At 39.7% G+C, this 26,422-nt stretch overlaps 1 protein-coding gene across 1 annotated transcript in view; it reads left to right on the forward strand.

Annotated features, from left to right (window-relative positions):
• The first annotated feature begins 75 nt into the window (after positions 1 to 75).
• UMPS (uridine monophosphate synthetase) overlaps positions 76 to 26,422 on the forward strand; it is a 49,939-nt gene continuing 23,592 nt past the window's right edge. Inside the window, exons 1-5 of the mRNA XM_005893401.3 lie at positions 76 to 291; positions 18,131 to 18,284; positions 20,128 to 20,799; positions 22,184 to 22,359; positions 24,147 to 24,261. Of these exons, the coding sequence (XP_005893463.1) occupies positions 136 to 291; positions 18,131 to 18,284; positions 20,128 to 20,799; positions 22,184 to 22,359; positions 24,147 to 24,261 (1,273 nt within the window). The 5' untranslated portion in view covers positions 76 to 135. The remainder of the gene's footprint in view (positions 292 to 18,130; positions 18,285 to 20,127; positions 20,800 to 22,183; positions 22,360 to 24,146; positions 24,262 to 26,422) is intronic.

The following is a 26,422-nucleotide window of genomic DNA, read 5'->3' on the forward strand; positions in this document are numbered from 1 at the left end:
GGAGCCGCGCGCAGCCAGCTACCCCGCCTAGCCGCCGGAAAAGGGGGCGGAAGAGGCGGGACTTCTCAGGTGGCGTCATCGGGCGCCGCGGCCAGCTGAGGTTTGGAGTTTGGAGTGAACTGGGAGAGCGCGACCATGGCGGCGGCTGATGCCCTTTTGGGGTCATTGGTAACGGGTCTGTACGATGTGCAGGCTTTTAAGTTTGGGAACTTCGTGCTGAAGAGTGGGCTCTCTTCCCCCGTGTACATCGATCTGCGGGGCATCATATCTCGACCGAGTATTCTGAATCAGGTACCTACCGGGGAAAGGAAAGAAGAGTGTTTCGTGGCGTGAATGGGGACCAGGAGGAATGGAGTGGAGTGACGGAAGCTGGGCTCTGGGTGAGATCAAAAGAGCCAAGCAGGAGGGCCGACCCTGCTTCGGCTTGGGGGAGTTGGTTTGCGAAACCCAGAGACCAGGAACTGTTAGGCTCTTTAGGATCTAGAGGGCAGCCTGCTCGTAGACTCGCTTGGCTTTGACACGTGCTTTGCAGCCGAGTCAAGGAACCCAGTTTGGGGCCTTGGCTGTCACAGAAGTAGTTGAAGTTCTGCGTATTCAACTTCGTGAAAATGGGACGGGGAGGAAAAGGTGGGTGAGGGAAGAATTTAGTAGCTTCTTAAATACTTGGAAAGGCTCTTGCTAGGAAAAGGGGATTCGATTTTGAACTTTGTGGCCAGGAGCAAGAATTAAGGCCAGAGGGTGGACATTTCATGCAGGCAGTTCTTTGGTGAATAAAAGGGAAAAACTGTGTAGAAGTTAAGAGATTTCTAGCACATTGCTTCTCAAACTCATATGAATCACCTGGAATTTTGTTAAAATGGGTAATCTGATCGACTGATTGAGTACATCTGAGGCAGGATAGGAGGTTATGCTTTCCTCACAAGCTGCCGACCCAAGCTGCAGATCACAGTGTAAGTAGAAGGGTCTAAATGTGCTGTTTAATAGGGTTTCCTTGCCGCTTGCGTGTATCCAACATTATGGGTTGTTGTTGTTGTTTTGATTGCGCTAGGTCTTCCTTGCTGCCCATGGGCTTTGTCTAGCTGTGGTCACCAGAGACGACTACTCTGTGCTTGGGCTTCTCGTTGCTGTGGATTCTCTTGTGGAGCTCAGACTCTAAGCACTCTGACCTCAGTAGTTGTGGCACGTGGGCTTAGTTGCTCCGGGGCATGTATGATCTTCCCGGACCGGGCGTTGAACTCCTGTCCCGTGCATTGGCAGGCGGATTCTTAACTTAAAAGTCCCCGGAATTTTTAAATTTAGTCACATGCGACTAGTGGCTACCTTTTTAAACAGTGAAGATACAGAATCTTGCCATTGTCACAGAAGTTCTGTCTGGAAGATGTGTAAAGCTTTCTCCACCACTAAGGGTTTATGTTCACCCCTTGTGAACCCCACTCTATGAGGTTATTACAAAAAGATCTCAAGCTCTTGTTGAAGTGGGTTAGAATGTTCTCGCCATCCAGAATCTTGCTATGGTGCATCTCATCAGTGCTGAGAAAGTGAATGATTAGGGATCTTATTTTGAAAAATTGGTTTATTTTTGAAGAAGTCATCAGTTTACAGATGACTGAAAATTATCTTTTGATACTAGATGTTGAGGTTTGTGTGTATGTGTGTGTTATTTTGGGTAGTTAACTCAGAAGGAGCTCAAAACACTGAGAGGTCTGGCTATAACAGAACTCTTTCATGTCTGCTTATGTATGTAAATAGGGTTTCTTATTATTTGCACGCCCTAAGACACAATAGAACTTACACTGAACTCTGACTTCCTAATAGTAAGTAATAGTTATACTAGATACATAAATTAATTGCCAGGATCCGCTGCTGCTGCTGCTAAGTCGCTTCAGTCGTGTCCGACTCTGTGCGACCCCATAGACGGCAGCCCACCAGACTCCCCCATCCCTGGGATTCTCCAGGCAAGAACACTGGAGTGGGGTGCCATTTCCTTCTCCAAGGCATAAAAGTGAAAGTGAAGTTGCTCGGTTGTGTCTGACTCTTAGTGATCTCATGGACTGCAGCCTACCAGGCTCCTCTGTCCATGGGACTTTCCAGGCAAGAGTACTGGAGTGGGGTGCCATTGCCTTTTCCAAATTGCCAGGATCAGGTACTACTATTCCTGTTACTGAACAATGCATTTTCAAAATAATATGTTTTATGCTTCTATCAAAATTTGCAGATTATGTTTTAATTCATTTTATGATCATAACAATTGTAATAACATAGAAATTTTAACCTTTAGAGACTTATGGTCATGGGAAAATTTTTTAAATTTAAACAATTTAAAATTTCAGTTTACATACATTTTTGTTTTGGAGAATATCATAGAACGATCAGTAGAAGTTTTTCAAGCATAAATGTATATTGCATTAGAATAAAATTCTCTGGAGATAATGAAATGAGAATATGAGTTCAAAAAAGTGTAAATTTTTCCAGGTTTCATAGTTCAGCATTTTCATGTTGCAGTTTGTTTTGTTTCTGGCTCCCTGAAGTCTTAGTAGCGGTATCCAGGATCTTTAGTTGCCTTGTGTGGAATCTAGTTCCCAACCCCATCCCACTTCCCCCACACTGGGAATGCAGAGTCTTAGCCACTGGCCCAATACGGAAGTCTCTCTCTCTCTTTTTTTTTTTAAAAAAGCAGATGTTGCGTATCAAATCAATAAGGCATTTGGACTTAAAAGAATGATGTAACAGTTCTAGAATAACATGTTAATTTTTTCAGGACTCCAGAAGTTACATTTTTTGCCACTTAAAAATATTCATAAATTTTTCAAATCTTTAGAAATACAGGAACAAAAAAATTTGAACACCTCTGATATAGGTCACTTAGTAATTCTTCGCTTTTCTTAAAATAAGATGGTGTTGGGTGGGAATATGCATTGTAGTGTTACAATGTGATGATTTTTGTGGGAAAAGATATTATCAACTAGTGGCTCTGTATTTATGAGAACTTTCAAAAACACTTTGGTGTATAGTCTTTTGTTGATTTTTTAAAAATTGAGTTGATACAGTTGACAGATAACATTAAATTTGTTTCAGGTGTACGTAATGACTGTGTATTTGCATAATCATTGCCGCAGTAAGTGTAGTTAACATAATTGCAGTCTTTTTCTTGTGCTGGGAACTTTCAAGATCTCTCAGCAACCTCCAAATATGCAAAACAGTATTATGAACTCTGGTCACTATGCTGTGTGTTATAATACATTTCCATGACTTATTTATTTTATAATTGGAAGTTTGTACCTTTTGAATTCCTTCACCCATTTTGCCTCTCCCCTACTCTGCCTCTGGCAGCCACCAATCAGTTCTTTATATCTACTATTTCTCTTTGTGTTTATAAGACTCCACATGTAAATAAGATCATGAGGTATTTGCCTTTCTCCGTCCATTTCGCTTAGCATAATGCCCTTAAAGTCCCTTAATGCCCTAAGTGTTGAGCCAGCGGCAATGTATCACCTTTGTCGTGGCTGAATAATATTCCGCGGCGTGTGTGTATGCACATACCACATTCTCTTTATCCATTTGTTCATTGATGGTTGTTTTGCAATTTAGGTTGTTTCCACATCTTGGCTGTTGTAAATAATGCTCCAGTGAACGTGGGGGTGCAGATATCTTTTTAAGGTAGTGTTTTCATCTCCCTTAGGTAAATATCCAGAAGTGGACTTGCTGGGTGACACGGGAGTTCTGTTTTTAACTTTCTGAGGAACCTCCATATTACTTTCCATAGTGGCTGCACCAATTATCATTCCCACCATAAGTGCAGAAGGGTTCCATTTCCTTTGCATCCTCACCAAAACTTATTATTTCTTGTTCTTTTGGTAATAGCCATTTGATATCTCATTGTGGTTTTGATTTGCATTTCCCTGATTATTGGTGATTTTGAGCATCTTTGCATATGCTTCTGGGCTATTTGTATGTCTTGTTTGGAAAAAATGTCCATTCAGATCCTCTGCTCATTTTTTTGATCAGATCATTTTTTATTATTGAGCTCTATGAACTCTTTATATATTTTAGATACTAATCCCTTTTCGGGAATATAATTTGCAAATACCTTCTGCAGTTCAGAAGGGTACTTTTTTGGGGGGAGTGGGTGTTGCTGATGGCTCCCTTTGTTCTGTGGAAGCTCTTTAGTTTGATATAGTCCCATTTGTTTATTTTTACTTTTGTTGTCTTTGCCTTTGAAGTGAGATCCAAAGAAATGTCACCAAGAGTGATGTCAGGGAGCTTACCAGCTGTGTGTTATTCTAGGAGTTTCATGTTTTCAGGTGTTACATTCAGGTTTAATCCATTTTGAGTTAATTTTTATGTATGGTGGATTATAGCGGTCCACTTTCATTCTTTTGCGTGTGGCTGTCCTGTTTTACCAGCAGTGTGTTATTAAAGAGACTGTCCTTGCCCATTGTGCATTCTTGGCTCCTTTCTCATAAGTTAATTGAAATAGGTGCTTGGGTTTATTTTTAGGCTCTCTATTCTGTTCTGTTGATCTGTTGTTTGTTTTTATGCCAATTAGTTTTGACCACGATAGCTTTATTAATATAGTTTGAAATCAAGGAGTGTGAAGTCTCCACCTTTATCTTTCTTTCTCAAGGTTGCTTTGGGTATTTGGGTGGCAGAAAGTGAAGAGGAACTAAAAAGCCTCTTGATTAAAGTGAAAGAGGAGGGTGAAAAAGTTGGCTTAAAGCTCAACATTCAGAAAACTAAGATCATGGCATCTGGTCCCATGACTTCATGGCAAATAGATGGGGAAACTGTCAGACTTTATTTTTTGGGGCTCCAAAATCACTGCAGATGGTGACTGCAGCCATGAAATTAAAAGATGCTTACTCCTTGGAAGGAAAGTTATGACCAACCTAGACAGCATATTGGAAAGCAGAGACATTTCTTTGCCAACAAAGGTCCGTCTAGTCAAGGCTATGGTTTTTCCTGTGGTCATGTATGGATGTGAGAGCTGGACTGTGAAGAAAGCTGAGCGCTGAAGAATTGATGCTTCTGAACTGTGGTGTTGGAGAAGACTCTTGAGAGTCCCTTGGACTGCAAGGAGATCCAACCAGTCCATTCTGAAGGAGATCAGCCCTGGGATTTCTTTGGAAGGAATGATGCTGAAGCTGAAACTCCAGTACTTTGGCCACTTCATGCGAAGAGTTGACTCATTGGAAAAGACTGATGCTGGGAGGGATTGGGGGCAGGAGGAGAAGGGGACGACAGAGGATGAGATGGCTGGATGGCATCACTGACTCAATGGACGTGAGTCTGAGTGAACTCCGGGAATTGGTGATGGACAGGGAGGCCTGGCGTGCTGAGATTCATGGGGTCACGACTGAGCAACTGATTGACTGAACTGAACTGATGGTTCCAAAGAAATTTTAGGATTGTTCTATTTCTGTGAAAAGTACTATTGGATTTTTGATAGGGATGGCATTGAATCTGCAGATTGTTTTGGGTAATGACATTTTTACAATATTAATTTTTCCAAATATGAGCATGGAATATCTTAATTTGTGTCATGTTCAATTTTGTTCATTAGTGTCTTATACTTTTTAGTGTACAGGCTTTCACCTCCTTGGTTAAATTTATTCTTAGGTACTTTGTTCTTTTTGAGGCAATTGTATATGGCATTGTCTTCTTAATTTCTCTGATAATTTGTTGTTATTCTGTAAAAACAACAGATTTTTGTGTATTGATTTTGTACCTTCCAACTTTACTGAGTTCGTTTATTCTAACAATTTTTTGTGACGTCTTTATGGTTTTCTAAATATAAAATCATGTCATCCACTTAGTTTGGAGAAGGAAATGGCAGCCCACTGCAGTATTCTTGTTTGGAGAATCACATGGACAGAGTCCACTGGCAGGCCACAGTCCATGGCATCGCAAGAGTCGGAATCGACTTAGTGACTAAGCCACCACCAGCACTTGGTTCCTCCTCCCTTTCCAATATGCATGCCTTTTATTTCTTTTTTCCTGCCTAATTGCTCTGACTAGAGCTTCCAGTACCATGCTGAGTAAAAAGTGGCAAGAAGGAGCATCTTTGTCATATTTCTGATCCTAAGGAAATAGCTTTCAGCTTTTCACCATTGAGTGTGATCAGCTGTGGGCCTATCATATGGCCTGTATTATTCCATCTCTACCCATTGTTCAGTCTTTATCAGTGGTGGTTGAATTTTATCAAGTGCTTTTTCTGTACCTATTTAGATGACCGTATGATTTTTATCCTTCATTTTGTTAATGTGATGTATCACCTTGATTTGTAGTGTTGAATCATCCTTGTATCCCTGAGATAAATCCCACTTGATCCTAGCTTATTATCTTCTTTATGCATTGTTGAGTTTGGTTTGCTAATATTTTGTTGAAGGTTTGTACATCTAAATTCATTATCAATATTGACCTGTACTTTTTTTGTATGTGTCCTTGTCTGGTTTTGGTATCAGTGTAATGCTGGCCTTGTAAAAGGAGTTTGGGGACATTCCCTCTTCTTTTTAATGTTTTGGAAGAATTGGAGGAGGATAGGAATTAAGTCTTTTTTGAATAGTAAAATTCAGCAATGAGGGCATAGGGTCTTAAACTTTAGTTTGTTGTGAATTGTCTGTTTGTTTATTATTGATTAATTCTTATTATTTCTCCTATTTATTCATTATTTCTAATTATGGTTCAGTCTTGGAAGACTGTTTCTAGGAATTGATCCATTTCCCAGGGTATTTGTTGACTTACAGTTGTTTATAGTCACCTCTTAGGAGCCTTTTATTTCTTTGGTATCAGGTGTATATGCTCTTTGATTTCTGATTTTATTGATTTGAGTTCTCTTTTTTTCCTGGTACTTTAGCTAAAGGTTGATCAATTTTGGTTATCTTTTTAAAGAACCAGCTATTAGTTCATTTATTTAAATTGTCTTTTTGGTCTCCATTTATTTCCACTGTGATCTTTATTTCCTTCTTTCTGCTACCTTTGGGCTTCATTTGTTCTTCTTTTTCTGCTTTGTTTAGGCATAAAGTTAGGTTGTTTATTTGAAATTTTTATTATTTCTTGAGGTGGGCCTTATCATTATAAACTTTGCTCTTAAAACTGCTTTTGCTGAATCTTATAGACTTTGTATGTTTTCTTTTAATTTTCATTTGAATTAAGGGTTTTTTTTTTTTAATTGTCCTTTGATTTCTTCATTGACCCACTGGTTGTTCCATAGCATATTGTTTAATCTTTATATATTTGAGATTTTTCTTGTTTTCTTCATGTAACTGAGTTCCAGTTTCATGCCATTGTGGTCAGAAAGATACTTGATATGATTTCAGTCTTCTTAAATTCCTTGGGAATTGTTTTGTGGTCTAACATATGATCTATCCTTGAGAATCTTTCAGGTACACGTAAAGAGTGTGTATTCTGTTGCTTTGGGATGGAATGTCGTCCATCAGGTCTGCGTATTCTTGGTAGGAAGTGTTCTCCTTTAAGCACTTTGACTATATCATGCCACTTGCTTCTGGGCGGCAACGTTTTTGCTGAGAAATCTGCTGATAGTCCTAATGGGGTAGGGGGGTTGTTCTCTTGCATAACAAGTTGTTTTTCTCTTGCTCCTTTAAGATTCTCCCCTTGTCTTTAACTTTTGACATTTTAATTATGTTCAGGTTTTTTGGGGTTCATCTTCTTTCAAACACTCCTAATTCTGGATGTCTGCTTCCATCCCCGAGTTAAGAAAGCTTTCAGTCATTCTTTCTTTCTTTTTTTTTTTTTAACGTTTTTATTTTATATTGGTAGCAGAGTTGATTAACAGTGTTGTTAGTTTCAGGCGTACAGCAAAGTGATTCAGTTATATATGTACACATGTATCTGTTCTTTTTCAGATTCTTCTCCCATGTAGGTTATTATAGAATATTGAGCAGAGTTGCCTGTGCTATGCAGTAGGTTCTTGCTGGTTATCTGTTTTAAATATGGCAGTGTGTGTATATTCCAGACTCCCAGTTTATCCCTCCCCTCATCTTTCCCTTTGATAATCATATGTTTGTTTTGTAGTCTGTGAGTCTATGTTTTGTAAATATGGTCATTGTCTTTTTCTGTCTAACTTAATTCACTTGATATGATAATCTCCAGGTCCGTCCATATTACTGCAAATGGCATTATTTCATTCTTTTTAATTGCTGAGTAACATTGCATTGTATATATGTACCCCATCTCTATCCATTTATCTGTTGATGGACACTTAGGTTACTCCCATTTCTTGGATATTGTGAATAACACAGTGGTGAATATTGGGGTGCATGGATCCTTTTGAAAACCATGGATCCATGGTTTTCTCTGGATCTATGCTCAGGAGTGGGATTGCTGGATAATGTCATAGCTATATATATTTTTAGTTTTTTAAGGAATGTCCATACTGTTTTCTGTAGTGGCTGTACCAATATCCATTCCCACCAAAAGCATAGGAGGGCTCCCTTTCTCCAAGCCCTCTCTAGTATTTATTGTTTGTAACCTTTTTGCTGATAGCCATTCTATTCTGGCTGGTGTGAGGTGATGTCTCATTGTAGTTTTGATTTGCATTTCCCTAATTAGCGGTGTTGAGCATCTTTTTATGTACCTCTTGGCCATAAGTCTGGCTTCTTGGGAGAAATGTCTGTTTAGGTCTTCTGCCCATTTTTTGATTGAGTTGTTTGTTTCTTTGATACTGAGTTGCATGAGGTGTTTGGAGATTAATTCCTTGCCAGTTTCATGTTTGCAAATACAGTCTCCCGTTCTGTGGGTTGTCTTTTCATTGTGTTTGTTATTTCCTTTGTTGTGCACAAACTTCTGAGTTTAATTAGGTCACATTTATTTAATTTTTGTTTTATTTCCATTACTTTAGGAAATGGATTGGAAAAGACACTGCTGCAATGTGTGTCAAAGAGCATTGCACATGTTTTCCTGTAAGAATTTTATAGTATCCAGTCTTATATTTAAGTCTTTAATACATTTTGAGTTTATATTTGTATATGGTATTAAAGAGTGTGCCAGTTTCATCGCTTTACATATAGCTGTCCACTTTGCCCAGGACCACTTATTGAAGAGACTGTACTTTCTCTGTTACATATATAGTCTTGCCTCCTTTCTCAAAGATTAATTTACCATAAATGCATGGACTTTTGTTTGTTAGTTTTTTACTCACAGTTTCAATTTCAATACTTGTGATTGGTCTGTTCATGCTTTCTATATCTTCCTCATTCAGTCTTGGGAAATCTTTCTAAGAATTGTCCATTTCTTCTAGATGGTCCATTTTATTAACTTACAGTTACTTATAGTACCCTCACGATCCTTTGTATTTGCTTGGTGTCCACTGTAACTTCATTTTCATCTCTAATGTTGTTGATTTGAGCCCTTTCCCCTGTTTCCTGGACGAGTCTGGCTAAAGGTGTATCACTTTTGTTTACCTTTTCAAACAACCAGCTTTTAGTTTCATTGGTCTTTTCTATTGTAGTCTTCATCTCTACTTCATTTATTTCTGCTCTGATCTTTATGATTTCTTTCTACTAACTGGGTTTTGTTTGTTTTTCTTTCTCTAGTTTGCTTTATGTGTAAAGTTAGGTCATTTCATTGAGACTTTTCTTATTTCCTGAGGTAAGATGGTATTGCTATAACTTCCCCTCTTAGAACTGCTTTTGCTGCATCCCATAGATTTTGAATCTCTTTTTTTTTAATGTGTATATTTTTAGGCTGCACCAAGTCTCCATTGCTATCCATGGGCTTTCTCTAGTTTTGGCGAGTGGGGGCTGCTCTCCGAGCTGCCCCGCTTCTCGTTGCAGCAGTTTCTGTGGTGGAGCTCGGGCCCTAGGCGTGCGGGCTTCAGTAGTGTGGCACATTGGTTTAGCTGCTCCACTGTATGTGGGATGCCCCCAGACCAGGGATCAACCCGTGTCCCCTGCACCGGCAGGCGGATTCTTAACCGTTAGAACACCAGGGAGGTCTGTGTTTCCGTTTTCTCTTGTCTCCAGTCATTTATTCTTTGATTTCTTCAGTGAGTTGTTTAGTAACATTGTTTAGCTTCCACATGTTTGTGTTTTTTACAGTTGTTTTGTCTTATCTTTTCTAATCTCATAGTGTTGTGATGGGAAAATATACTTGATATGATTTCAGTTTTCTTAAACTTACCATGGCTTGCTTTGTGGTCCAGCATGTGATAAATCCTGGAGAATGTTCCATGTGCACTTGAGAATGTGTATTTTGGATGGGATGTTCTTATAAATATCAATTAAATCAGTCTGGTCCAATGTGTCATTTAAGGCATGTGTTTCCTTATTGATTTTCTGTCTGGACCATCTCTGTTGATGTAAATGGGGTGTTAAAGTCCCCCACTATTATTGTGTAGCTGTCGATTTCTCCTTTTATGGCTGTTAATATTTGCGTCATATATTGAGGTGCTCCTATGTTGGGTACATATGTATTTACAGTTGTTATATATATATAGTGTACATTGTGAATGTTCTCAGTATTTTTTTCTTTAGATTCATTCATTCATTTCTTCAGTATTGAACAGGTGCCTACTATGTGCTTGGCAATGGCTAGCAGTTTTTCTGGTTGGTAGTTTGTGAAGGGCTTGTTTATTGGGTTGGAGATTTTTTTCGATCTAAATGAGAAGCATCCACTCGCTGGGATGTCTCCTCCCTTGCTTTTTTCCCTTAGTCACATCCAAGAAGGGCAAAGGAAGAGCTCTAAACAAGAAGCACCTGGGCTCACTCTTTGTGGCACAAGTGGTGAAAACTCCCTGGCAGAGGCCCTGGGCTGAGAGCAGGGAGAAAAGGAAATCCTTGTGCATCCAAGCCTCTGGGTAGGACAGGACTGTGTTAATTAAGACAGTCAAGACAGGAGGCAGGAGGACTTCTAGGGAGCTTGGGACTCCTTGGAGTTAGAATCTGTTAGAAGGTCTTGATGTCTAAAAAATGATCATTGGTATTAAAATAAGTGTTACAGTTTTTTCCCACCTAAAGTTATGTGTCCTTTGGAATTCTTTCAGCTTTTTTAGTATGATGGGCATTCTGAATAATGGGGTGTGGGACTGAAGCAGAATTTTAAAATATCATGTGAGTAGATTCCATGTGTAGAGAAAGAGATAAAAGAATCCCCTAATCGTTGACAGTTGTTTCACTTTCATGCACGAAGTCCTCCGTAAGAGAGGGACTTTTAAAGTCTCTTGAATTTGTTACAATATTGTTTCTGTTTTATGTTTTGGATTTTTGGTGGTGGGATTATTAACTCGCCCACCAGGAATTGAACCTGCACCCTTTGCGTTGGAAGGTGAAGTCTTAGCCACTGGACTGCCAGCGAAGGCCCTGCCTACTCTTAATTACCAAAGATGAGACTTGAATGAGCTGATATCCTGGGAAAGGGGACAGAACTTTTTTTTTTTTAACATACCTGGAGCTCTGGAGAAAAAAAAGCAATACCTGGGCATTTGTATTTTTCAGAAAGTTTCAAGATAATTCTGATATGCATCTGGATTTTGAAAAGTGATTATAGGTTTCTGTATTGTAGTTTTGGTGACAGAGTTCTATTATTTTTTCTGCTGACCAATTGTGATCCAGTGATACTAAGTAATAATTACATGATCATAATAGTAAAAGATGTTTTATCAGTTTTCATAATCAATAGCCAGACCAAAAATAGAAGATAATTACATGGGAACATGATTAACTTAGCAATATGAAATAATTAGATACAATTTGGGGGGTCCGGCAGAGTGGTATGGTAAGTGGAAGTCCATACATGCATTTGTTTTCATCAGCGAAGCCAGTTGTGTCTTTGGTCGGTGCACTTAATCTATTTACATTTAAGGTAATTAATCGACATGTATGATCATATTACCATTTTCTTAATTATCTTGGGTTTATGTTCTGTAGGTCTTTTCCTTCTCTTGTGTTTGCTGCCTAGAGAAGTTCCTTTAACATTTGTTGTAAAGCTGGTTTGGTGGTCCTGAATTCTGTTAACTTTTGCTTGTCTGGAAAGTTTTTGATTTCTCCATCAAATCTGAATCAGACTTGGTGGGTAGAATATTCTTGGTTGTAGGTTCTTCCTTTCATCACTTTAAATATACTGTGACATTCCTTTCTGGCTTGTAGAGTTTCTGTTGAAAAATCAGCTGATAGCCTGATAGGAGTTCCCTTGTATGTTATTTGTTGTTTTTTCCTTGTTGCTTTTAATATTTTATCTTTATCTTTAATTTTTGTCAGTTTGATTACTATGTGTCTTGGAGTGTTCCTCCCTGGGTTTATCCTGCCTGGGATTCTCTACTTCTTGGACTTGGTTGACTATTTCCTTTCACAATTTAGGGAACTTTTCAGCTATTATCTCTCCAGATATTTCTTAGGTCCTTTCTCTCTTCTCCTTTTAGGACCCCTATACTGCAAATGTTGGTTGTTTAATGTTATCCCAGAGGTCTCTTACAGTGTCTTCATTTCTTTTCATTCTTTTTTCTATATTCTGTTCTACAGCAGTGATTTCCACTATTCTGTCCTCCAGATCATTTATTCATTCTTCTGCCTTATTCTGCTGCTGATTCCTTCTAGTGTATTTTTCATCTGTTTGTTTGTTCTTTAGTTCTAGTAGATCTTTGGTATTCTTGCATTTTCTCCGTTGTTTTTTGGAGATCCTGGATCATCTTCACTGTCATTATTCTGAATTTTTTTTTCTGGAAGGTTGCCTATCTCCACTTCATTTAGTTGTTTTTCTGGGGTTTTATCTTGTCCCTTCATCTGGGACATAACTTTTTACTTTTTCATTGTGATTAACTCTCCATAATATGTTTTTTCCTTTAGCCACTGTGGGACTGTGCTGCTTCTTGCTTCTTCTGTCTGCCCACCGGTGTTTAGTTGCTCAGTCATGTCTGACTCTTTGCGACCCCATGGACTGCAGCACGCTAGGCTTCCCTGTCCTTCACCATCTCTTAGAGCTTGCTCAGACTCATGTCCATTGAGTCAGTGATGCCATCTAACCATCTCATCCTCTGTCATCCCCTTCTCCTCCTGCTTTCAATCTTTCCCAGCATCAGGGTCTTTTCCAATGAGTCAGTTCTTCAAGTTAGGTGGCCAAAGTATTGGAGTTTCAGCTTCAGCATCAGTCCTTCCAGTGAATATTCAGGACTGATCTCCTTTAGGATTGACTGGTTGGATCTCCTTGCAGTCCAAGGGACTCTCAAGAGCCTTCTCCAGCACCACAGTCCAAAAGCATCAATTCTTCGGTGCTCAGCCTTCTGTATGGTCCAACTCTCACATCCATCCATGACTCCTGGAAAAACCATAGCTTTAACTATACGAACCTTTGTCAGCAAAGTAGCGTCTGCTTTTTAATATGCTGTCTAGGTTGCTCATAGCTTTTCTTCCAACAAGCAAGTGTCTTTTAATTTCATTGCTGCAGTCACCATCTGCAGTGATTTTGGAGCCCAACAAAATTAAGTCTGTCACTGTTTCCATTGTTTCCCCATCTATTTGACATGAAGTGATGGGACCAGATGCCATGACCTTAGTTTTTTGAATGTTGACTTTTAAGCCAACTTTTTCACTCTCTTCTTTCACCTTCATCAAGAGGCTCTTTAGTTCTTTGCTTTCTGCCATAAGGCTGGTGTTATCTGCATATCTGAGGTTATTGATATTTCTCCCGGCAATCTTGATTCCAGCTTGTGCTTCATCCAGCCTGGCATTTTGTATGATGTACTCTGCATGTAAGTTAAATAAGCAGGATGACAATATACAGCCTTGACATTCTCCTTTCCCAGTTTGGAACCAGTCTGTTGTTACATGTCCAGTTCTAACTGTTGTTTCTTAACCTGCGTACAGGTTTCACAGGAGGCAGGGATTCCCATCTCTTTGAGAGCTTTCCCCAGTTTGTCATGATCCATAAGGTCAAAGGCTTTAGTGTAGTCAATGAAGGAGAAGTAGATGTTTTTCTGGAATTCTCTTGCTTTTTTGGTGTCAGCGGATGTTGGCTATTTGATCTCTGGTTCCTCTGCCTTTTCTAAATCCAGCTTAACCATCTAGAAGTTCTCGGTTCATGTAGCATTGAAACCTAGCTTGGAGAATTTTGAGCATTACTTTACTAGTGTGTGAGATGAGTGCAATTGTGCAGTAGTTTAAGATTCTTTGTCATTGCCCTTCTTTGGGATTGGAATGAAAACTGACCATTTCCAGTCCTGTGGCCACTGCTGAGTTTTCCAAATTTGCTGGCATGTTGAGTGCAGCACTTTTAACAGCATCTTCTTTTAGGATTTCAGATAGCTCAGCTGGTACGGTTAATGGCAACCACCAAGGGGGACCTTCCCAGACTGGTGCCCCTGTCCCTGTGGTGAGCCCCTGCTGACTCCACAGGAGGCTTTCCAACACTATCAGGTAGTTTGGTTCAGTCTCCAGTGGGATCACTCCTCCTTTTCTGGGTCTTTGTTCATGCAAGATTTTGTTTGTGCCCTCGAAGACTGGAGTCCATGTTTCCCCTAGTCCTGTGGAAGTCCTGTAATCAAATCCCACCGGCCTTTGAGGCCAGATTCCCTGGGGATTTCTAGTCCCTTTGTCAGATCCCCAAACTGGGAAGCCTGAAGTGGTGTTCGGAAGCTTCATAACAGTGGGATAACTTTTTGGCATTATTGTACTGTAACCTGTGGATCACCCACTTGGCGGGTATGGGATTTGATTTTATCGTGATTGTGCCTCTCCTGCTGTCTTACTGCAGCTTCTTCTTTGTCTTTGGACGTGGGGTATCTTTCTTTGGTGGGTTCCAGTGTCCTGTCAATGATGGTAACAGCTAGTTACCATTTGGGTGTTCTCACAGGAGATGAGTGCACATCTTCTACTCCACTATCTTAAACTAGAAGCCATTATTCTTCTCAGTATTATCCCCTTGGTCTCCTAGACTGTTTCTGCTTTTTAAAATTCTGGGGTTTTGTTTATTGCTGCCCTATTTGGGTGAGTTCCCCTGCCCTGTCTTCCAGATTACCAATCTTTCTGCTTTATCTAGTTTTGAACCCCTTTAGTGTGTTTTTCAGATAAGTTATTATATTCTTCAGCTCTCTAATTTTTGCATTTTCTCTTTTTTCAAGTTCATCTATTCTTTTTCCTATTTTGGTGAGCATCTTTATGACCATTACTTTAAATGCTTTATCAGGTAAATTACTTACCTTTTTCATTAAGATTTTTTCTAGGAGCTTTATCTTTTTCTGTTTTTGGAACATATATCTCTGTTCCTCAATTCCTCAATTTGCTTGACTCTGTGTGTGTTGCCATGTGTTAGGTGAAACAGTTATTTCTTCCAGTCTTGATGGGGTGGCCCCACGTTGGAAATGAACCTTACTTACCCTTTAACCTTGCCATAGTTCTTGGTTATTTCTCAAACTGTGTATTCTACTGTTTCACACCTGTGGAGCCCAGAAATGAAATCCGCCTTTGCAACCAGAGTACACACTCCAGTAGTGTCCCCTGTTGGGGCTGCATATGCCTGCTGGCTTTGGTGCGAATCCACACTGCTGCTGTGGCTGCAGGACTGGAAGGGATGGGGAGCATGCTGTTATGCTGTTGCAGAAGCATGGGGAAATGGTGCATTCCCCTGCTGCCTCTGGGGGTGCTGGGCAGAGGTGTGTGGGGAAGGCACTAGCAAGTTAGAGAGTGTGAAAATGGTGCCTGCTGGTGCTTCCACTGGAGAAGGCAACGGCACCCCACGCCAGTACTCTCGCCTGGAAAATCCATGGATGGAGGAGTCTGGTAGGCTGCAGCCCATGGGGTCGCTAAGAGTCGGACATGACTGAGCGACTTCATTTTCCCTTTTCCCTTTCATGCCTTGGAGAAGGAAATGGCAACCCACTCCAGTGTTCTTGCCTGGAGGATCCCAGGGACGGGGGAGCCTGGTGGGCTGCTGTCTATGGGGTCGCACAGAGTCGGACACGACTGAAGCGACTCAGCAGCAGCAGTGCTTCCATACCTGGAGAGAGCTCCAGCGGTGACATTCCGGCAGAGTTCTTAAGATTACCAAATGAATTTCCCTTATATATGATCTGGGCTCTTTTCAAGCTGCTGCCCTTTAGCTGGGTCCCAGGGTGAGTGAGTCTGCTCACAATCCATTTAAGAGCAAATCTCCATTCCCTGCATCCATCTGGTTTTCCTGGATCTAAACTCTGTTGGTGTTCAAAGCCAAGTGTTTTGAGTACTTATCTGTCTGGTGCGGGTTCGCAGGTTAGGGCGACTGATGTAGGGTGTCGGGGAAGTTCAGTTTTTGTGAGCTCCATGTTGCTTATGGGTTGCTGAAGTGGGGATGGAGTTTTGAGGGGACTGTGTCTAACTTCTACCTATCTCAGTAGGCCTTTTTATCCTTTGTTGTGATGTAGCTGTTGTGCTAGTTCTCAGGTTCATTTAGAGGGAATTGTTGACAGTGAGTTACAGAATTGTGTCAATGAGAGGAGGTGAGTTCAGGTGAGTTCTTACTCTGCAGTCTTGAACCACTTTCCCACTTGTTTATTTTTGGTTTTGTTGCCTTTGCTTTTGGTGTCAAATCCAAAAATCATTGCTAAGACCAATGTCAAGGAACTTATGACTTGTTTTTTTCTAGGAATTTTATGGTTTCCTGTCTTAACATTCAAGTCATTAATCCATTCTGAGTTAGTTTTTATGTATGGTGTAAGATAGTAGTCTAATCTGCCCCAAACCTGTTTGTTGAAGAGACTATCCTTTTCCCTTTTTATATCCTTGGCTCCTTTAATGTGTATTGATTGAACATATATGTGTAGCTTTATTTCTGGGCTTTCCATTCTGTTGACCTGGGTGTCTGGTTTTACGCCAATACCATATTGTTTTGATTACTATTAATTGGTAATATAGTCTGAAATCAAGGAGCATGATGCCTCTAGTTTTGTTCTTTTTCAAGATTGTTTTGGCTATCCTGGGTCTTTTGTAGTTCCGTACAAATTTTAGGATTGTTCCATTTCTGTGAAAAGTGCCATTGTAACTATATAGAAATTGTATTGAGTTTGTTTATTGCTTTGGATAACATGGACATTTTAACATTTTAATTCTTCTGATCCATGAGCCTGGAATCTTCTTCCATTTGCTTATGCCACCTTCAGTTTTTTTTAAATCTAATATTTTTAATGTGCAAGTCTTTCACTTGCTTGGTTAAATTTATTTGTAGGTGTTTTATGTAGAAGGCAATGGCACCCCACTCCAATGCTCTTGCCTGGAAAATCCCACGGAGGGAGGAGCCTGCTAGGCTGCAGTCCATGGGGTCGCTGGGAGTCGGACACGACTGAGCGACTTCACTTTCACTTTTCACTTTTCATGCATTGGAGAAGGAAATGGCAACCCACTCCAGTGTTCTTGCCTGGAGAATCCCAGGGACGGGGAAGCCTGGTGGGCTGCCGTCTATGGGGTTGCACAGTCGGACACGACTGAAGCGACTTAGCAGCAGCAGCAGCAGGTGTTTTATTCTTCATAATGTGACTGTTTTCTTTTTAAATATCTGTATTTATTTATTTGACTGCACTGGGTCTCAGTTGTGGCACATGGGACCTTTGACCTTTGTTGCAGAATATTTAGATATGTGGAATGTAGAATGTGGAATCTTTAGATACAGCATGCAGGAGCTTTAGTTGTGGCATGTGGGATCTACTTCCCCAACCAGGGATAGAACCTGGGTCCCCTGTGTTGGGAGCACCAAGTCTTAGCCACTCATTCACCAGACAAGTCCTGATGCGATTGTTTTCTTTTCTTTTTTTTTTGATTGTTTTCTTAATTTCTCTTGTAAAACTTCTTAATTGAAAACTTATGTTGGGAAAATAAAACTGATGGGTTTAGATACTCAAAGCATAATGAATTACTGAGAACAACTGTGAAGCCTAAGTGTAATGCTCAGTCTCAGGGTCAATATCATAGTCTTTCCTGACACATTCCATGTTGCCCTTGAAGCAGCCCTGAGACTATCCAAGTAGATTAATTCTTGTGTTTTTATATTTGTTTTGTAAACTGGAATTTGTGGAGAGAATAATTTAACAAGGCATTTATATTTTTCTGGCCCAAGTTTGAGACTTTCCTTTGCTAGGTTCTTACTGTCACTTTGTTACATGATTTATATACAGATAGTAATAATAGGTCATTCGTATGTTCTTTTTCTTTAACAGGTTGCAGAAATGTTATTTCAAACTGCCCGAAATGCAGAGATCAATTTTGACAGTGTGTGTGGAGTACCTTATACAGCTTTACCATTGGCTACAATTGTCTGTTCAACCCACGAAATTCCAATGCTTATCAGAAGGAAGGAGAAAAAGGATTATGGTAAAGTAAAAGTAGTATAGCATTAAGTTGATTCGTAACCTGGCACTTTTAGAATTTGTTCTTCTAGGCACTGAGGTTGATAGTCACCTTGAATATTCCTCATAAGTCCTTTAAGTTGTTACGACCGTGGAGTGTGTTAACTGCTGTTATAAAGCAACCCCCTTTCCTTTAGAGTCTGGGGATAAAATGCTTTATGTTAATTAGGCAGTAAAAAAAAAAAAAGTGCTTTGTGCTCCAAATTTATGAAACCCAACATTTTTACCAGGACTTTCCTCATCAGCAGAATGCTTTTAGAGCACATACTTTCCCAGGTACCATGTTCAAATTACACGAATAAAACCATTCCCTTAAAGCGAGGTAAAGGAATTCCTTGGTGGCCCAGTGGTTAGGACTCTGCATTTCCACTGCAGGAGGCCTGGTTGGGGAAGTAAGATCCTACAAGCCATGAAGCTTGGCAAAAAAGAGGGGGGGAGGGGGAGGCAATGTAAATGCTGCATAGAATTCTAAATAGAGATTTATTTTTTTTTAATGGGTTCATGGTAATAAGTTATCAGGTGGGTATTTCAAACATGTTTTAAAGCTACATCAGTCTAAAAGTACTGGGACTGACTTCATATTTTATTACATTAAGAATTAATGTTTTTTGGTATTATTTCTGTTTTGTTGCTTTTTTTGATGAGTCCTTTTTTACCAATGTGTTCTAAAAATTTTTTATGATGAAATCATATGATGTCTGAGATTTGCTTCTAAAATTTGTTGGGGGGAGGGTGGGATTGGAATTATAGCTGAAACAAGATTGCCCATGAGTTATTAGGTGGCAAGTGGCTGTATTTGTGGAGATTTGTTATACTCTTGTCTAGTTTTAGTTTATTCAACATTATAAAAACTAGAATAATATTTTTGCTATTTAGTGGCACAGTGTTTTATCTATATGAATCTCTCCCACAAGGAAACTATTATTTCTATTTTCTTATTATGTATCTTCAAAAAATTGCTTAGAATGTGATCATTCATTTTAAAATATACCTATAAATACAGTCTTATGTTCTCATCTAAGTTAAACTTGCCAGTTCTTCAAGGAAGAAAAGGAATTGGGGAAAAGACAAAGATAGTACATGTGGGAAAGTTAAAAGTGGGCAAAACACCCACTAAATATATTCTGCGTCAAAATAAGGCAAATTTGGTGGTGAAAAACACAAAAATGCGTCTCTGAAAACACAGGTCTTTGTAGTCTACAGCATGAATTATTTACAATTTATAGGTTATCTGAAAATAGTCTGTAGTGGGCCCACTGGAGTGGGCCAGTATATTTAGTCACATTACATTATATAATTCATAAGGATGTAGTGATTCATCTAAATGGTGGTTGAATATTTTCCCCTCCTCAATTTGTATACTCAAAGGCCAGTTGTTTTGCCGATCTTGAATAAAGAAATTGTTAATGGAAAAAAGAATGATTTCATTGATGATATTGTGCTATTCTTTAATAACTTTCATCAGTCCAGGTGATCTTGCCTAAAGAAACCCCATATTTGAAATTTTGATCATAAACACATTGTGATGTTTTACAAAGTTAAATAATTTGCTAGTTTTACTGTAAATATTCTGTATATGTAACTTTGACAGTTTGGAAATAGAGACATTTAACAAAACAGTAAATCATAGCATATTGAAGATTCATCAGAAATTTAAAAAATATATTTCCAAAGTGGATTATCAGAAAGTATAATTTAGATTATCCACCTTTTCATAAATACATGCCAAATTTATACTATAGATACATCTTGAGTTGGTTGAAATACATAATTTTAAAATGGAATCAACATAATTTTTTCTTTCCCAGGTACTAAACGGCTTATAGAAGGGGCTGTTAATCCAGGAGACACCTGCTTGATCATTGAAGATGTTGTGTCCAGCGGATCTAGTGTTTGGGAAACTGCTGAGGTTCTTCAGAAAGAAGGCTTGAAGGTCACTGACGCCGTAGTGCTGGTGGACAGAGAGCAGGGGGGCAGGGACAATCTGCAGGCCCGTGGGATTCGTCTCCACTCAGTGTGCACATTGTCCACAGTGCTGCGTATTCTTGAGCAACAGAAGAAAATCAATGCTGAGACGGTGGAGAGAGTGAAGAGATTTATTCAGGAGAATGCTTTTGTGGCAGCTAACCCTAATGATTCTCTCCCTTCTGTGAAGAAAGAACCCAAAGAACTAAGTTTTGGTGCACGTGCAGAGCTGCCTGGGACCCACCCAGTTGCAGCGAAGCTTCTCAGGCTTATGCAAAAGAAGGAGACCAATCTGTGTCTGTCTGCTGATGTTTCAGAGTCCAGAGAGCTGCTGCAGCTAGCAGATGCTTTGGGATCCAGAATCTGCTTGCTTAAGATTCATGTAGATATTTTGAATGATTTTACTCTGGATGTGATGAAGGAGTTAACCACTCTGGCAAAACGCCATGAGTTTCTAATTTTTGAAGACCGGAAATTTGCAGATATAGGAAACACAGTAAAAAAGCAGTATGAAGGTAAGCATTATTCAGGAACCAACAAGAATCAAAATCCAGCCTAAACTGACTGAAGAACAAAAGGAAATGTATTGGCTCACGTGACGCAGCAGTAGAACAGCCTGTCAAGCGTGGTTGGATCTAGGAGCTCAAGTGATATCTTTCGGGCTTACTTTCTCCTCAAGTCTCAGCTCTGCTTTCTTCTCTCTTCTTCCTCAGGTAGGCACATTCCTCATGCCTGCCCCAAGCCAATCACTCAGGCCTGGGTATAGCATACCTTTATTAACTCACTTGGGTAATACACCCTACTGCTGGTGATGTGAGGCTATTAGCTTTACGTAAACTTCTTGAAACCCGAGTACAGGGTTAATTCTCCTAAAGAAAATGGCTGGGCTGATGCCAGAAGAAAGGGACATGGGTTTTAGGCAGGCAGAAATGACAGGTGTTGGCCCTGGCAGAATAAAACACAGTTCTGCATCTTTGGAGAATGAAAATCGCAGATACAGGAAATAAGGAAAAAGTAGTATAAAGTGGTGAGATTTATTTTTAGCAGAAAAAGATCTGTTGATACACATCCTTTTTTAAAAGTGTTAAATAGGAACTCAGAGTAGAGCATACATTAGTAAAAATGCTTCTTTTACCCATTCATCTATGCAAATTTCTGTCATATTTATGTAATGCTTTTTTGTTTTCACTTAACCTTACAACAGACATTGTTCTTTAATAAGCATCTTTTAAGATAATTTTTTCTTAAAGTAATATATGCATATTCTTAAGCTACTTATTTAAGAATAGATTTGTTTGTAATGACTTCATATGCTTAAGATACTGACTGTTGAAAAAGTTATACAAGCTTTCTACAAGTTTGCATATAGTTTTTTCAAAAATCTACTTGAGTTATTGTTCTGCTTTTAAAATGAATACAATTGCTTTATTGAAATTTGAAGAGCTAGTGAAACCTAAGGAACAGGAAGAAGATTTAAGAGCTGGTAAGTTCCTGAGATATCCCTACAGAGTGAAAATCTGTCATCTTCAGAGGAATTTCAGTTTGCTATCTTTGACCTCAATACACCTGTCTTCACTGGAGTCCCTTTCCAGTTGCATAAATCTTACTGATGGCCACAAACATCAGCCTGCAAAGAAAAACACCCTTACCAGTTTTGCTAATAAACTAAGTATCGAGCTTACAAGATTTTTTTCTCCTTGTTATTTCTCAACTAGCTAAGCAGATGGAAAATTTTATTTTTCACAAATAGGTCCACTGACAGTTACTAAAATTCTTGAAGTGCTTCACTGTTTCATTAGCATGTTACTAGATTATTTCCATATTGTAGATGGTTGGTTGAGTTAAAAGTTAAAGGTTTTTGTTTGAAAATTGACAAACATCTTTTTTTCCCTTTCTGAGGTGGGGTCTTTAAAATAGCTTCCTGGGCAGATCTTGTGAATGCTCACGCCGTGCCCGGCTCAGGAGTTGTGAAAGGCCTGGAAGAAGTCGGTCTGCCACTGCACCGGGCGTGCCTCCTTGTTGCAGAAATGAGCTCTGCTGGCACCTTGGCTACTGGGAGCTACACTGAGGCAGCAGTAAGTGACAGAGGAGAGGGACTGGGGCAAGGAAGGCAGGACTGTGGCACTAGATGTTACAGGGAAAGAAAATACCTGCATTTGGGGTCTGTGGACTTGCTGCCCAAAACAACAAATCTGCTGTTACTGGGGCAGTATAGTAATACTAGTTGGCTAGAATGCACTGATGGTTAGTAGCCTTTTATGTCTTATAGCAGACACTAAAGAGATTTGAATGGTACTACAAGAGAAACATTGAAACACAGATATTGGGTCAAATAAACATATGTGTCTGTATGTACCTGGCCTTTAAGATAGAGTTTTTACCATCTCCCCATGAGTTGAAATTGAAGAGCTTTTTTCCAGTTTCTTGGAATCTTCCTGAGTCACAAAGATACACGTTCTCATGACAGCAGCCCACGAAGTGGGTTATCTTTTTCAGTCTTTGATATTGATTGGGGTTCTATAGGAGAGCTCTTAATTAGAGTCCAGACACGTTATTTCCTCTAGTAACTCCCCATTATTAAAAATTGTTATGTGTGTGCTTAGTCGCTCAGTTGTGTTCAACTCTTTGCCACTCCATGGACTGCAGTCCGCCAGGTTCCTATGTTCGTGGGGATTCTCAGGCAAGAATACTGGAGTGGGTTGCCATTCCCTTCTCCAGGGGATCTTCCCAACCCAGGGATCAAACCCAGGTCTCCCACATTGCAGGTGAATTCTTTACCGACTAAGCCGCCAGGGAAGTTCTTATAGCACCATACATGTTCTAATGTACCATACCCAGCTCCCACCCCCTGCACACCAGAACAGCATAAGAGATGGATAATCATCTGCTTATAAAGTCCCTCTTCACATTCTCCTCTGGGCAAGTTTCCTAGTTGGATAGTCACCTAGAAAGATGAGATGGATTACCTTTGCATATATTTTAAAGACTACTTTTTAAAGTAGTAGGAACTTTTATTTTAATAAATTCCCATGTAAAAATTAAAACTTTATTTTTCATATTTCAAAGGTTGTGGAACTGTGAAAAACTCATGGCCCTAGGGCCAGGTATTAACCCTACCCTTGATTTGACCATAAATGTCTGTGATTTCCCAGATGACTTAGCAGAGGGTCCATGAGTCAGTGTTAATATTTGGCATTCTGGATCTGGCTCAAGGACAGTACATTGCTTATTGGTAGGTGGTAGTACTTAGTAGCAAGAATGAAACAGTCTGGGCCTCAGGGAAGAACCAAATTAGAAAGTTAGGCAGGGGGCGGAAAAAGAGTTAGGCAGACCTAGGGAATCTTCTAAAGATGTGAGGTAATGGAAGAGAAATTGTGGAGGCAGTGTTAAAGTATAGGGAAAGCTGTGGAGGTGGCTTCACACCTCTTCACACCTCTTCAGCTAGCTCTTTACAGCACAGCTGTTTTTGTGTGGTGGCTGTCCTTGGATATATGTGTAGATGGGCAGTAAGACTTCAGTGTAGCTTTATATCATTATAAATGTATTCTAGGGTATGATTTATATCCTTTTTGGAAGTAGGTAGGTCCCTAAACATTATTAAAAATAGATAATAATGGAGCATCTAGATTTTCGATGCAAATAGGATAGGATTTTTAGTGTTTTTAGTGTTTGCTTATGGGAGAAGGGGATAGGAGTTATTTTAGGGTCTTAGTGGAGCAGGTATGTAGATTCATATCTAAGATTACCTGTTTAGATATGAGTTCAATGTGACATGAGAAAATACATCCATAAGACAGCAGAGTTTCTTACGTTTGGTGTGGTTAACTGCTGTCTTGTCATCTGTTTATTACATTCCATTCAGGTGCAAATGGCTGAAGAACATTCTGAATTTGTGATTGGTTTTATTTCTGGCTCCCGAGTAAGCATGAAACCAGAATTTCTTCACTTGACTCCAGGAGTTCAGTTAGAAGCAGGAGGTAAGCCTATTGATTGGTAATGATTCCTCTAAAATGCTTTTTCCAAGTCAGCAAAATAAAACCTAGATGTGCAAAAATAGCTTGCAGTCTAATTTTAGGATGAAAATCTAGAAGGTTACTTTTTATTGAAATAAGCCTAGAAACTGATAATTGTTTCCCAACTGATGTTTTGAAGATATTGCCAAAAAACAGGTGTTCTATGCTCAAGGAGGAATCCTCTAAACAGAATCAGACATTTGTTTAGGACTTTGCGGAATCTTTGTTTTGCTAATGTTTATTGTGACTTTTCAGTGTGGACATGCAGGGTTCTGTCATGTCTTTCAAACTTATCTGAACACATAACACTTGTAGCAGTCTTCGAAATACAATTGCAGTGGCTCAAAAACTGTGAACTTTCCCACTGATAGTCTTGAGTTAATAAAGGAATGATCTAGGTTAATGTCCTATGGAACTCAATAAGCCTTCTTTTTTGTGTTACCTTTTTATTGAGATATAGTTGATTTACAATGTTGTGTTAATTTCTGCTGTACAGAAAAGTGATTAAGTTGTGTGTGTGTGTGTGTGTATTTATTTGTTGCAGTGCGTGGGCCTTCTCCTGTCAGGGCGAGCCAGGGCTATTCTTCACTGTGGTGCCCAAGTTTCCCGTTGTGGCCTGTGGGCTCTAGACCACAGGCTCAGTAGTTGTGGTCAGGGCTTCGTTGCCCTGCGGCATGTGGGATCTTCCCGACCAGGGATCGAAGCCGTGTCTCCTGCATTGTGAGGTGGATTCTTACCCACTGCGTTACCAAGGAAGTCCTATATACACATTAAAAAATATTCTTTTCCATGATAGTTTATCACAGAATATTAAATGTAGTTCCCTGTGCTATATACAATAGGACCTTGTTATTCATCCATTCTATATATAATAGAATCTATCTGCTAACCCCAGACTCCCACTCCATCGCTTTCCCAGTCTGCCTTCCAGTTGGCGAGCACAAGTCTGTTGTCTTTGTCTGGGAGTCTGCTTCTATCTTGTCCGTGTGTTCATTTGTGTCATTTTAGATTCCACGTGTCAGTGGTATCATAGGGGATTTGTCTTTCTTCCTCAGTGTGAGACTGTGTAGGTCCATCCATGTTGGACGGATGGCGTTGTTTCGTTCTCTTTGTGGCTGAGTAGTAGTCCAGTGTGTATGCGCACGCGTGCGTGCACGTGAGCATGTTTGTGTCACCCATCTTCTTTACTCACTGAACGTTCAGATTGTTTCCATGTCTTGGCTATTGTGAATAGTGCTGCTGTGAACACAGGAGCGTGTGTGTCTTTTGAATGGATTCCTGCATCATGTGGCAACTGTACTTTCAGCTTTCTGAGGAACTTCCTTACTGGTCTTTAGAGACTACACCAGTGTACATCCCGCCAGCATTGTGGGAGGTTCCCTTTTCCCCACACGCTCTCCAACATTTGCTATCATCAGGTACCACGCTGTTAGTTTTGCTTTGCACTTCTCTAGTGATTAGCGATATTGAACACCCCTTTCACGTGCCTGTTGGCCATCTGTATGTCTTCTTTGGAGAATTTAGGTCTTCTGCCCATGATTGGGTTTTGTTGTTGTTGAACTGCATGAGCTGTTTGTACGTTTTGGAAATCAAGCCCTTGTCAGTCACATGTGCGAATAAATATTTCTCCCCATCCATAGACTGTTTTTGTTTTGTTCATGGTTTCTTGCTGTGCAAAAGCTTGTAAGTTTGGTAAGTTCCCATTTGTTTATTTTTGCTTTTGTTTCTATTGCTTTGAGACACTGGTACGATTCATGTCAGAGAATGTTTTGCCTGTGTTCTCAGAGTTTTATTATGTGACGTCTTTAGGTCTTTAACCCATTTTGATTTTATTTTTGTGTATGGTGAGGGTGCAATCTGAAGATTGCTTTGGGTAGTATGGCCATCTTAATTCTTCTGACCCTAGAACATGGGATATCTTTCCATTTCTTTGAATCATCTTCAGTTTTCTCTATTAACGTTTTATAGTTCTCAGCTTATAAGTCTTTCACCTCCTTGGTCAGGTTTATTTCTAAGTATTTTGGGTTTATTTTGTGTGATTTTAAAAGTTTTTTAGTTTTTTGTTTTCTATTCCCTTTCTGATATTGTTAAAGAAATGAAACCAACTTCTCAATGTTAATCTTGT

The sequence above is a fragment of the Bos mutus genome, chromosome 1 (assembly GCF_027580195.1).
Source record: "Bos mutus isolate GX-2022 chromosome 1, NWIPB_WYAK_1.1, whole genome shotgun sequence".
Taxonomy (NCBI): Eukaryota; Metazoa; Chordata; class Mammalia; order Artiodactyla; family Bovidae; genus Bos; species Bos mutus.